The sequence below is a fragment of the Heptranchias perlo genome, chromosome 17 (assembly GCF_035084215.1).
Source record: "Heptranchias perlo isolate sHepPer1 chromosome 17, sHepPer1.hap1, whole genome shotgun sequence".
Taxonomy (NCBI): Eukaryota; Metazoa; Chordata; class Chondrichthyes; order Hexanchiformes; family Hexanchidae; genus Heptranchias; species Heptranchias perlo.
Genome location: NC_090341.1, coordinates 10,259,259 through 10,273,442, shown reverse-complemented (window position 1 = coordinate 10,273,442; position 14,184 = coordinate 10,259,259). Strand labels below are relative to the sequence as shown.

The following is a 14,184-nucleotide window of genomic DNA, read 5'->3' as shown; positions in this document are numbered from 1 at the left end:
GTTAAAGAACGTGTGCAGAAATTACAACAACTATTCATTCCTGTCTGGCGCAAAAATAAAACAGGAAAGGTGGCTCAACCGTGGCTTACAATTAGGCATAGTATTAGATCCAAAGAGGAGACATATAAAATTGTCAGAAAAAGCAGCAAGCCTGAGGATTGGGAGCAGTTTAGAATTCAGCAAAGGAGAACAAGGAGATTGATTAAGAGGGGAAAAATAGAGTATGAGAGTAAACTAGCAGGGAACATAAAAACTGACTGTAAAAGCTTCTATAAATATGTCAAGAGAAAAAGATTAGTGAAGACATATGTAGGTCCCTTAATGGGGAACAAAGAAATGGCAGAACAATTAAACACATACTTTGGTTCTCTTTTCATAAAGGAGGACACAAATTACCTCCCAGAAATGTTAGGGAACCAAGAGTCCAGTGAGAGGGAGGAACTGAAGGAAACCAGTATTAGTAAAAAAAATAGTGCTAGGGAAATTAATGTGGCTAAAGGCTGACAAATCCCCAGGGCCTGATAATCCACATCCCAGAGAACTAAAGGACGTGGCCCTGGAAATAGTGGATGCATTGGTGGTCATCTTCCAAAATTCTATAGACTGTGGAACAGTTCCCACAGATTGGAGGGTGGCAAATGTAACCCCACTATTTAAAAAAGGAGGGAGAGAAAAAACAGGGAGTTAGCCTAACATCAGTAGTGGGGAAAATGCTAGAGTCTATTGTAAAAGATGTGATAACCGAACACTTGAAAGGCATTAATGGGATTGGACAAAATCAGCATGGGTTTATGAATGGGAAATCATGCTTAACAAATCTACTGGAGTTTTTTGAGGATGTAACTAGTAGAATAGATAGGGGAGAACCAGTGGATGTGGTGTATTTGGATTTTCAGAAGGCTTTTGATAAGGTCCCACACAAGAGGTTGGTGTGCAAAATGAAAACACATGGGATTGGGGGCAATATACTGTCATGGATTGAGAATTGGTTGACAGACAGGAAACAGAGAGTAGGAATAAACGGGTCTTTTTCCTGGTGGCAGGCAGTGACTAGTGTGGTACCACAGGGATCAGTGCTTGGGCCCCAGCTATTCACAATATATATCAATGATTTGGATGAGGGAACTATATGTAACATTTCCAAGTTTGCAGACAACACAAAGCTGGGGTGGAATGTGAGCTGTGAGGAGGATGCAAAGAGGCACCAATGTGATTTAGACAAGTTGGGTGAGTGGGCAAGACTATGGCAGATGCAGTATAACTTGGATAAATGTGAGGTTATCCACTCTAGTTGAAAAAACAGAAAGGCAGATTATTATCTGAATGGTGATCGATTGGGAGAAGGGGAGGTGCAATGAGACCTGGGTGTCCTTGTACACCAGTCGCTGAAAGCGAGCATTCAGGTGCAGCAAGCAGTTAGGAAGGCGAATGGTATGTTGGCCTTCATTGCAAGAGGATTTGAGTACCGGAGCAGGGGTGTCTTACTGCAGTTATACAGGGCCTTGGTGAGACCACACCTGTAGTATTGTGTGCAGTTTTGGTCTCCTTATCTGAGGAAGGATGTCCTTGCCATGGAGGCAGTGCATCAAAGGTTTACCAGACTAATTCCTGGGATGGCAGGACTGACGTATGAGGAGAGATTGGGTCGACTAGGCCTATATTCACTAGAGTTTAGAAGAATGAGAGGTGATCTCATCGAAACATATAAAATTCCAACAGGACTAGACAGACTAGATGCAGGGAGGATGTTCCCGATGACTGGGGAGTCCAGAACCAGGGGTCACAGTCTCAGGATACGGGTATGCCATTTAGAACAGAGATGAGGAAAAATTTCTTCACTCAGAGGGTGGTGAACCTGTGGAATCCTCTACAGAAGGCAGTGGAGGCCAATCATTAAATATATTCAAGAAGGAGATAGATATATTTCTTAATGCTAAAGGGATGAAGGGATATGGGGAAAAGCGGGTACAGGGTACTGAGTTAGACGATCAGCCATGATCATTTTGAATGGCGGAGTAGGGCCGAATGGCCTATTCTTGCTCCTATTTTCTATGTTTCCATGGTCCACTCATGTGCATCTCCCAGACTCTAAATGATGCATGCTGCAGGGACAATTAAAAAGAGGAAAAGAAATAACTCTTAAAGCAATATCCTTTTAAAAATTGAAGCAAGATGGAAGACTCTCATTGAAGGACTTTCATGAGATCCAACTAAAAGAAAATTACATAAAGTGACATTTTTGAAGTGAAAGTCGCACTACCTCAGGATTTTAAACCTAGCTATTTTCAGCCTACCAACACCCTGCGCCCATCCTCACCATTTAACTGTTTATTCTGAGACGACGATGTGCTGAAGGATGGGAAATTGCTGTTAAAAGGTCACCTTGTATTGGTGCTGCAATTGAACCAGCCACTTAGATACACATGCAAGTGACATTAGCTGACTTGCATTTTATCCCCCCTTCTCTGTAGGGAGACAACAGCCCTTCACTCAGCTTTCCCTCCAGACTATCTAGCCAAGATCAGAAACTAACTTTGTGCTGAATAGTGGCTGCAAACCCAAATTCTACCAGAATGATGTTGCACAAAGTACTACATCAGGCTGCTCTGCGTGAAATCAAATTGAATGAAAATCCCGCTGAGCACTCAATTATAATCAGTGAAATATAATACTTGATAATTATATAGTGATAATAATGATGACGAGCCTGATATAGATGATTATATTGGACCCAATACAATCATTGATAAAAGCAGTGACGATCATTCTGTTGACTAGAAAGCCTTATTTAAATGACATACCCTGTCTACACACGTGGATTATTGTGCCCAGTGCTGGATATTTAATTGCCATCCAGTTGCGTGCATTTGTACAGAATCCATTTATGGATGCCATAATGAGAATTTTTAAAATCTGTTAATCATTGTATTCACATTTATCACAGAGGCTTGCACAATAGGTTAATCAATCATGAATGATGGAGACTTTTTCTCTTGTGAGAAAAAAAGCCTTTTTTAAAAAAAAACCATGTTAACCTGTTTGTGACAAAAAGCATTTCTGTAGCTGTGGGTTGACATTACTGTCTTTTGCAGGATAAAGTGATCCAGGTAAGCACTTAAACATTTTCCATCTTTTGCTTTATCTTGTGTCCTTTTGAAGTGAACTTGACAAAGCTTTGAATTTTGTATGAAGAATGGAATTAGCGATACCAGAGTACAGTACAATGCAACCTTTCATTCGTGTCTGATGATATCAGAAAAGGACCATTAAAGGGGCGTTGTTGCCATGGTAAATTGCCTTCTAAGATGCTTTACCATATCTGTAGTCCAGGAACGGCTGAAGCAGTGTGCATCATGATAATACTACCACATTGCTGATTGCACGTGGTGTTGCACATTTAGATCATCACAAATAACAATTAAGATAAGAATCAAAGAAGTGCATTTGCAAATGTTTGTGTTGCTACAACAGTCACTTACATTGATACGGCAGTCACTGTAAACTTTCCACAGCAGAATTTATAGAAGGTACTTATTACTGGCTGTCCTAAGAATGAAGCCTGCACCAAAGCACTCCAGCATGGTGACACCACCCTTTAATAATGTAGTCATTTTTTAAAAAATACTTCACACAACAACTGACTCCTGTTACTGCTGTGTTGCATGAGCAGAAATGCAGTGTTTTTGAATTGAAAATTTGATGCATGTGAAATCCCTGTGTGCTAGTCAGAAACTGAGTTGACTGTAGGTCCAAAAAAAGACTCTGACATTGCTCTCCCTCCTCAGATTAAACCAGATTGTTTCAAAATCCTCTAAAATTGGGGGCTCTGTACATGGTGCCAAGATACGGGAATTCTTGTGTAATTGGGAGCACTGGAATTACTTGTTCGTGTACCCACTAGAAAACCCATGGTTACTTCCTCCCTCTGGAAAGTGCATAACCTCCAGTCTGCACCTACCCTGATGACACTGCATAGGTCAAGGACTTGTCACATGGGGACTTGCATGCATAAGGTTTCCAGAAATAAAAACTAGAGTGTAGGTTTAAATAGATATACCATATAATCCTTACCAGTGTCTCAGAACACTCTTGTATCCTATGTCTTTTGCTCTAGCAATCTGGAGACAAACAACTCAGTGGAATTTGTCCAACGCACCACTTCCAACCACCAGGAGTGGTACTCTGCACGAGAGTGCTGTTCACTGTTCCTGATGTCATTATAGGGGGCATTCTGCACAGAGGGGTCGATTTTATCTTCTGGGCAACCATTCTGGCGGCAAAGAGGCCCCCGTGATTTTGAGGCCCTGTCCTCGTTTAAATTTGGCAGGAGTGCTGTGGGGCGTTAAACAGGCATCCCAATGCAGCGCGCCAGATTGAGGCCTCAAGATCGAGCCAGCAAGGTAAGTTGCGGGAGGGGAGGTCACAGTCACTTTGGATGGGGATCACAGGGCGGCAGTGGCCCAGGTTATTTTTGTGGGCCCTGAAGGTGCACTCCTGCTCCTCCAGAACCCACAAAAATAATTCGACACTGACTTTTGGCGGGCCTCTTCGGTTCCATCGTCCGTGTAACTGGTCGGAGTGTGCATGACGCAGGCTCCAACCAGTTCTGACCTAAAATGGCAATCGGGGTCCTATTTATGTCATTGGACCCCGATTTCCATATTAAAAGGGGTCTATCGCCTGAAACAGGCAGGCACTTTGGACAGCCAGCGGTAGGCCCCTTTCAAAATGGAGTCGGCCTGAGCCGATTTTGAGGCCGTTACAGTCCCGTTAACCCCGGGAGGTGGCAGTGAAAATCAACCTCAGAATGTCTGCTCTCGGGCTGCCTCTGCCGTTATAGTGCACAAAACACAAGAATAGGGACAACGATGAGTGTATATCTATTTGACATAAATGTAATAAGTCTTGTGGTTGTGTGTGTGTGTGTGTGTGTGTCTGCTTTTGGTGTTGGAATTTATTTTGGTTCTACAGTTGTCCTGACTGCAGTATGGTTAAACATGCATGTCTGTCAGTTGTCATTGCTTTTCTGATATTTCTTTGTAGTCTGCAAAGATTGTTTTCTTTTCAAAAACTGATTGCAGTTGACCTCTTCATTTTTTATATATCTGAACTCAAATTGGAAACAAAACTCAATTAATGCAATTCCCCAGAAAGGGTTAACTATCCCTGGACCACCGTGCCTTTGAACAGCCAATTCAAAGCAGAGTGGGCAAAGACCTGGGAGCAGGTGACCAGTCTGCCCTATGATCTTCAGATATGATGCTTGGCACAAAATGCGGACACTATATAGAGAAAATATTAGAGTAGGTGCTCTCAAAAGCTGGCTCTAATTTGATGTATTTAAATTCCACACCTGTTGCAGGGTTTTCCCCCCCAATATTTATCTCTCCTGATGGAGGTAGCTCATTCTGTACCTCACTACTGGCTATCTGAGAACCTGTGTAAACCTAGATGGTGAGTGGTGACCGGCTGTTCGACACTCAGGGCATAATAGCCGAGCCTGATCCTGTCCTCACCAGACAGCCACACCTGTGTGCTTCGTAGTACAGGTCACTGGATAGTGCACACGAGTGGAACTGACTGACGTTTTTTCCTCCTCTTCTCCCTCTCCCTCTCCCTAATGCCATTTCTGGGTATCCTTACTGCAGTCCCAGTTATGATCAAGTAACTGAACACTGACTAGGAATGGAACCTGGACCTTTCACAGGTCTGTTTGGCTCAGTACTGTGAATAGCACTGTGAGCATACACAGTTTTATTTTAACAATTTTAGATATATAAATGACAATCAAAATTCCATTGTGTTAATTTCTTCATTTTCATTTTCACTTTATGCCCTCTGGATTGGTTTGAATTGGATTTAATTATCTAATCTTTGTCATGATATTCTGTGTGCAATTAAGAATAAATAAGAATTGTAAATTAATGAGGTAGACACTGAACTAATATGTGTATCGTGAGGCCAGTTTTCAGCGCATTGTCACAAGACCATTTACAACTTACAGCATTGTTATAGTGTGACTTTAGGACTTGTTTTTGACTGGATTATTTTTTAAAATAAGGAGCATGCAATTTTTCCCCTGGAAAGGTAGAGTGCAATGAGTGCACTATTCAAAAATAATTTGTGACCACTACAGCTCTGTGCTTTTATGACAGTAAATTTTTTAAAAATTGCATATGGAGATGAAGAAAGTGACAAAATATTTTTTCCCATTTTCAAAAATGCTTTTATGCCCACATTTATGCTGCTTGGTGATCCAAAGCATCTCTTTACAAAAATATGTTTTTTGTGTTTTTTTTTAAGCTGTTACGTATGAACTTCTGCCATTCTTTCACCTATTCTAAGCTTCCTTGTGACCTTTTTAGATAACATTTCCATGACAATCACGTAACTGCCATTCCATTTTCTTTGAATGATTCCATTATACTAAAATTGTCACTAGTTGTTTATTGCAAGTTTTCAAAGATGATAGAATTTTGAAAATTGGCCTTCTGTTTAGCAATCAGTTTATATGTATTTTATTGTGTCTGGAAGGAATGTTTAACGGTGTGCAAGAATTCACTGTGGGATATTCATTGGAATGCTACAGGTTGTTGTTTTGATCTGTGCAATATGTAGTTGCCCTTCAACTTTGTTACGTGTATGTGGAATGGTATCTGTAGAAGTGTGTACATGTGTTTTTAACAAATACGTAACCCTTGGATATGAATTGTATTCAGTTTCAACTTGACCGTGTCTACAATTGTATACAGACAATAAACTACATTAAAAATAAACTCCATTTTCACCATCTTTATTTTTTTAGTCAAAGACACGGTTGATTGAAATTTGAGGTCTTGCTCCAAAAAATGGGACAGGAGAGGGACAGGGTTTTAGATCGAGCTGAATGTCCAATTATCTGGGTAGACGATTAACATTACAATTTGCCATTGTAAAGGATCCAAACTGACCAGTTTGGGCAGCCTATCAGTAGCGTAAAAATAAGTGGTTGCAGCGTTCAATCTGCCACTAGATGTCACCAGCGCATAGTTAAGAACTATTCCGTCGTATCCAATTTGCAACGCATGCTGAAGACATATAGGGAATGAAGGTTATCATGGTGCAAACATTGTCGTCTCTTTCACTCTTGTACTGGATTCCTGAAAATTGGGTATGTTAGAGTGAATGGACTTCAAATTTCAGAATTCCAGATCTAACAGGGAAGTGGGGCTGACCCATTACTTAACCTCCAGAAAGAACTGCACACCATGGCTTTACCAGGCAACCTGAATATTCAGCAAACCAATTACAATAAAGGTAGCTGATTCTTATTTTTCATACTAGGGTTTTATGTATACATGTCCATATGTAATGCCTGTATATGTACAATAAAAGCCCCCATGAAAACAGAAAGGCATGGCCAGAACACAATCTGTGAATTCAGAAATTAATTTCCATTACTCTGAGTTCCTTTGTTGTGGTCCAAATAATTAACTCTTTGACTGGATGAGACGTTCATAGAGAATGGGACTTAACCAGACTCGTGTTGAAACAAAGTTCACCTTCAAGATCATATACAAAGTTAACGTCTGGTCGAGCAAGTCTCATTTCACACTAGGGACTATTTGTTGGACCATTCTTCTGTTCTATAAATGTCAACAGATGAGTCATTTTATATTTTTAAAAATTGTATCTGTGATGAACAAAATGTGTACCATTTTCAGAAGTGGTAGCCATGTTCATGTATAATCTAGTTTCAGCTTGACTTTGTGGCCTGTAAGAGGTTTTCAATTCGGAACCACTCCATACCAATAAGCAAATCAGCTGACAAGGCGCCAATTGCTGATCATTACTGCAGATTAAACAAAAACAGCCATTGCGTTTCCAGTGCCTTGTTATTACAGAACTTTGCTATCATGTTTTACTTTCTGCTGCATTTTTTTTGCCCTTCCACATGCCTTCAGGAGTCTAGCAGCACAATGGTAGGCCTTCAGTTCTTCATGTTTGTTTCTGTTTCTTTATCTGTTCACTACCTACAGTTTTAAAATTTAAAAAAAATCTTCAGCATTGCTGGTGACTAAGGATGACTGAATTGCCTCCTAAATAGTAAAACTACTAAAAATGTTATTCTATTTGACTAGCCCAGCACCAAAGTGAAGATTTGATATTTTCAGTTTTTCACTTTTTAAAATAACCTGAGGCTAATTCTAATGAAGCTGGGTTCTACAGATATAAACTCAGATTTCCTGCCCAGCAACCTTTTGTTAACTGTGAAATTTATCATTTTGCTTTTGATTAATTGGAAAATGTGAACATATTCCATTATGATGAAAACTCAGTAGAATTTATTAAATGTGACTGCAAAAGCAGTAGGCAGATTGTGCTAGTTTTCATGTGCAAAGAATAGGGGGAAAATGAAAATTATACTTATAGTTGGGCATTCTTTCCTTCCCCACTCAAAATGGCCTGACTTATCTCTACCTCCACCTCCGGGTTCTATTTAGCAGCTCAACTGAGACCTGATGTACACCAAAATCATTAGTCCAAACTTTCCCCTGTAGCCAACATGATAGCATTTGAATTGAGTTTTGATGCAGGCTTTTTCAGGATATGAACCTCCCTATTATAGCAACAAACCCCCTTAATAATAGGGTCAAAATAAATCTATGAAAAGGAGAGGTAAGAAGAGAAAACTTGGATGGTCTAAATGAGACAAATAAAAGAAGAATCCTGCTTCTCCAATCCAGACCACATACAATATACTCTAACATTTCCACCTACTTCATTTTCTGATAGTTCTATATAAATGTTCCCTGATCACCAAAGCTAATGAAAAAAAAATTTGGAATATTCACCATTCTTCACCGTCCGGTTGCCCTCATTCTAAAAACATTCTCCTCTTTCTCACAGCACCTCCAATAGCACGTTTATAGCAGATAGTGTTTTTTTTTAGTGAACCTAGGTCCCTAGTATAGTTAACATTTTCTAATTTCAACGTAATTTAAAAGGGGTAACTCAGCTAAGGCAAGTCATGGCAGCAGACCTCGCACCCGTGATATGCTCCTCCTGCAAGATGTGGGAAGTCATGGACACTACCAGTGTCCCTGCCGACCATGTGTGCGGGAAGTGTGTCCACCTGCAGCTACTGACCGATCGTATCTCGGAGCTGGAGCTGCGGGTGGACTCACTGTGGAGCATCCGCGATGCAGAGAAACTCGTGGATAGCACGTTTAGCGAGTTGGTCACACCGCAGGTAAAGGGTATACAGGCAGGAAGTGAATGGGTGACCACCAGGAAGAGTAAGAGATGCAGGCAGGTAGTGCAGGGGTCCCCTGTGTCCATCCCCCTCTCAAACAGATATGCCACTTTGGATGCTGTTGGGGGGGATGACTTATCAGGGGAAGGCAGCAGCAGCCAACTTCCTGGCACCACGGGTAGCTCTGCTGCACAGGCTGGGAGGAAAAAGAGTGGCAGAGCTATAGTGATAGGGGACTCAATTGTAAGGGGAATAGACAGGCGTTTCTGCGGCCGCAACCGAGACTCCAGGATGGTGTGTTGCCTCCCTGGTGCAAGGATCAAGGATGTCTCGGAGCGGCTACAGAACATTTTGGAGGGGGAGGGCGAACAGCCAGCTGTCGTGGTGCACATAGGCACCAACGATATAGGTAAAAAAGGGGATGAGGTCCTAAAAGCAGAATATAGGGAGTTAGGAGGTAAATTAAAAAATAGGACCTCAAAGGTAGTAATCTCAGGATTGCTGCCAGTGCCACGTGCTAGTCAGAGTAGAAATAGGAGGATATTTCAAATGAATACGTGGCTAGAGGAATGGTGCAAGGGGGAGGGATTCAAATTCCTGGGACACTGGAAACGGTTCTGGGGGAGGTGGGACCAGTACAAACCGGACGGTCTGCACCTGGGCAGGGCCGGGACCGCTGTCCTAGGAGGAGTGTTTGCTAGTGCTGTTGGGGAGGGTTTAAACTAAAGTGGCAGGGGGTTGGGAACCTGAGCAGGGAGAGAGAGGAAAGCGTAACAGGAAGGGACAGAAGGTATGGAGTAATAGGTAAAGTGTTAAAAAAGGAAAAAGCAGGAACTAAGCGTCACAAAACAGATTTGAAAGTTCTTTATCTGAATGCACGTAGCATTCGTAATAAAATGGACGAGTTAACGGCACAAATAACTACGTATGGGTATGATCTTGTGGCCATTACAGAAACATGGCTGCAGGGTGACAACGACTGGGAATTAAATATGCCAGGGTATTTAACAATCAGGAAGGACAGGCAGGAAGGAAGGGGAGGTGGGGTGGCTATGTTAATAAAGGAAGGAATCACTGTAATACAGAGAAATGATATTGGGACAAAGCATCAAGATAATGAAACAGTTTGGGTGGAGATAAGGAATAATAAGGGAAAAAAAACATTAGTGGGCGTAGTATATAGGCCTCCTAATAGTTGCAACTCTGCTGGAAGAAGTATTAATCAGGAGATAGTCGGGGCATGTAATAAGGGAACAGCCATAATTATGGGGGATTTTAATTATCAAATTAACTGGACAAATCAAATTGGGCAGAGCAGCCTTGAGGACGAGTTCATTGAGTGCATCAGGGATGGATTTCTTGAGCAGTATGTAACTGATCCTACAAGGGGGCAGGCAACCTTGGACCTGGTCCTGTGTAATGAGTCAGGATTAATTAATAATGTCCTAGTTAAGGATCCCCTTGGAACGAGCGACCACAACATGGTTGAATTCCATATCCAATTAGAGGGTGAGAAGGTTGATTCTCAAACAAGCGTACTGAGCTTGAATAAAGGAGACTATGATGGTATGAGAGCGGAATTGATTAAAGTGGACTGGGAAAATAGATTAAAGGGTAAGACGGTACATGAGCAGTGGTGTTCATTTAGGGAGTTATTTTACAACTTTCAAAATAAATATATTCCACTGAGGAAAAAAGGGTGTAAAAGAAATGACAGCCACCCGTGGCTAAGTAAAGAAATCAAGGATAGTATCCGACTAAAAACAAGGACATATAAGGTAGCCAAACTTAGTGGGAGGATAGAAGATTGGGAATTCTTCAAAAGACAGCAAAAAGTAGCTAAAGGATTGATTAAGAAAGGGAAGTTAGATTATGAAAAGAAATTAGCAAAAAATATAAAAACAGATAGCAAGAGTTTCTATAGTTATATAAAAAGAAAAAGGGTGGCTAAGGCAAACATAGGTCCCTTAGAGGATGAGACCGGGAAATTAATGGTGGGAAACATGGAGATGGCAAAAATGCTGAACAAATATTTTGTTTCAGTCTTTACAGTAGAGGACACTAAGAATATCCCAACACTGGACAAACAGGGGACTCTCGGGGGGGGAGGAGCTAAATACGATTAAAATCACTCAAGAGATGGTACTCAGTAAAATAATGGGACTCAAGGCGGATAAATCCCCTGGACCTGATGGCTTCCATCCTAGGGTCTTGAGGGAAGTGGCAGTGGGGATTGTGGATGCTTTGGTGATAGTTTTCCAAAATTCCCTGGACTCAGGAGAGGTCCCGGCAGATTGGAAAACTGCTAATGTAACACCGTTATTTAAAAAGGGTAGTAGGCAGAAGGCTGGAAATTATAGGCCAGTTAGCTTAACATCTGTGGTGGGTAAAATTTTGGAGTCTATTATTAAGGAGACAGTAACGGAACATTTAGATAAGCATAATTTAATAGGACAAAGTCAGCATGGCTTTATGAAGGGGAAGTCATGTCTGACAAATTTGCTTGAGTTCTTCGAGGATATAACGTATAGGGTGGATAAAGGGGAACCAGTGGACGTAGTGTATTTAGACTTCCAGAAGGCATTCAACAAGGTGCCACATAAAAGATTATTACTTAAGATAAAAAATCACGGGATTGGGGGTAATATTCTGGCATGGGTGGAGGATTGGTTATCAAACAGGAAGCAGAGAGTTGGGATAAATGGTTCATTTTCGGACTGGCAACCAGTAACCAGTGGTGTTCCACAGGGGTCGGTGCTGGGTCCCCAACTCTTTACAATCTATATTAACGATTTGGAGGAGGGGACCGAGTGCAACATATCAAAATTTGCAGATGATACAAAGATGGGAGGGAAAGTAGAGAGTGAGGAGGACAACAAAAACCTGCAAGGGGATATAGACAGGCTGGGTGAGTGGGCGGAGATTTGGCAGATGCAATATAATATTGGAAAATGTGAGGTTATGCACTTTGGCAGGAAAAATCAGAGAGCAAGTTATTTTCTTAATGGCGAGAGACTGGAAAGTACTGCAGTACAAAGGGATCTGGGGGTCCTAGTGCAAGAAAATCAAAAAGTTGGTATGCAGGTGCAGCAGGTGATCAAGAAAGCCAACGGAATGTTGGCTTTTATTGCTAGGGGGATAGAATATAAAAACAAGGAGGTATTGCTGCAGTTATATAAGGTATTGGTGAGACCGCACCTGGAATACTGCATACAGTTTTGGTCTCCATACTTAAGAAAAGACATACTTGCTCTCGAGGCAGTACAAAGAAGGTTCACTCGGTTAATCCCGGGGATGAGGGGGCGGACATATGAGGAGAGGTTGAGTAGATTGGGACTCTACTCATTGGAGTTCAGAAGAATGAGAGGCGATCTTATTGAAACATATAAGATTGTGAAGGGTCTTGATCGGGTGGATGCAGTAAGGATGTTCCCAAAGATGGGTGAAACTAGAACTAGGGGGCATAATCTTAGAATAAGGGGCTGCTCTTTCAAAACTGAGATGAGGAGAAACTTCTTCACTCAGAGGGTGGTCGGCCTGTGGAATTTGCTGCCCCAGGAAGCTGTGGAAGCTACATCATTAGATAAATTTAAAACAGAAATAGACAGTTTCCTAGAAGTAAAGGGAATTAGGGGTTATGGGGAGCGGGCAGGAAATTGGACATGAAGCTGAGTTCGGATCGGTCAATGCCCTGTGGGTGGCGGAGAGGGCCCAGGGGCTATGTGGCCGGGTCCTGCTCCGACTTCTTGTGTTCTTTAGATTTGTGGTTGGGATCAGATCAGCCATGATCTTATTGAATGGCGGAGCAGGCTCGAGGGGCCGATTGGCCTACTCCTGCTCCAATTTCTTATGTTCTTATGTTCTTATGTAAGACACCACTTATCCCCATGGAGTATTTGACCTATCCGTATAACCGCCAATCACATTCCCAGCCAGGTGTCTATCCAGCTCGTCTTTGAAGGAGCTAATTGCATCAGCTTGTATTTGGCAGGAATGTCTCTTGCACATCCATTGTTGTGAGGAAACCATTTTATAAATCTCGAGTGTCACCTGAAGCTTGTTGATTTTAAACTAGTGCCCTCTAGCTCTGTGCTCACTGTCTCAGTCAAATAGCCTGCACACTTATACATCATTCATACTTCTCCTTATGTTTTCCCTAACCAGTAATCTACAGAAGTTTAGAACTACATTTCAACTCTCAATCCTTGACCAAGGCAACCTACTACCAGGCCACTGCAAATGCTGTACTGTGACCAGCAGCTAAGAGGTGTAAAGCAATACATGTCACCTGCCCAATCCTACTTTTTTCTTCCCCCACCTTGTCCCCTTGCTAGTCCAGTTTAAATCTTGCCATAATCAAAATTGCAAGCCAGAACAGATCTTATATTTCATAGTGCCAGTGTGCTCTAAAAAGAAGAAAAAGAAAGACTTGCATTTATATAGCGTCTTTTATGACCTCAGGGCATCTCAAAGTGCTTTACAGCCAATGAAGTACTTTTAAGGCGCAGACACATTTGTAATGTGGAACTGTGGCAGCCAATTTGCACACAGCAAGGTCCCACAAACAGTAATATGATAATGACCAGATAATCTGTTTTTTTAGTCTTGTTGGTTGAGGGATAAATATTGGCCAGGACACCGGGGAGAACTCCCTGCTCTTCTTCAAAATAGTGCCGTGGGATCTTTAATGTTCAAATGAGAGGGTAGACGGGGCCTTGGTTTAACGTCTCATTCAAAAAACGGCACCTCCAGCAGTGCTCCCTCAGTACTGCACTGGAGTGTCAGCCCAGATTGTTGTGCTCAAGTCTCTGGAGTGGGACTTGATCTCACAACCTTCTGACCCAGATGCTACCAAATGACACTTAGCACAGCATAGTGCATGTGTTTTAAAAAAAAAGAATTCCATCTTAATGCAATACTTGGCTGAAATGCTGTTCTGACACATGTGG

At 41.8% G+C, this 14,184-nt stretch overlaps 1 protein-coding gene across 2 annotated transcripts in view; it reads left to right on the top strand.

Moving 5' to 3' along the window:
* The window catches only part of twf2 (twinfilin-2), a 95,053-nt gene that overhangs the window by 63,974 nt on the left and 16,895 nt on the right, over positions 1-14,184 (top strand). The window contains exon 6 of one of the 2 annotated variants that reach the window (XM_067998469.1): positions 3,093-3,107. The exons of the other annotated variant lie outside the window; for it this stretch is intronic. Coding sequence (XP_067854570.1) covers positions 3,093-3,107 — 15 coding nt within the window. The remainder of the gene's footprint in view (positions 1-3,092; positions 3,108-14,184) is intronic. 2 annotated transcript variants of the gene reach the window in all.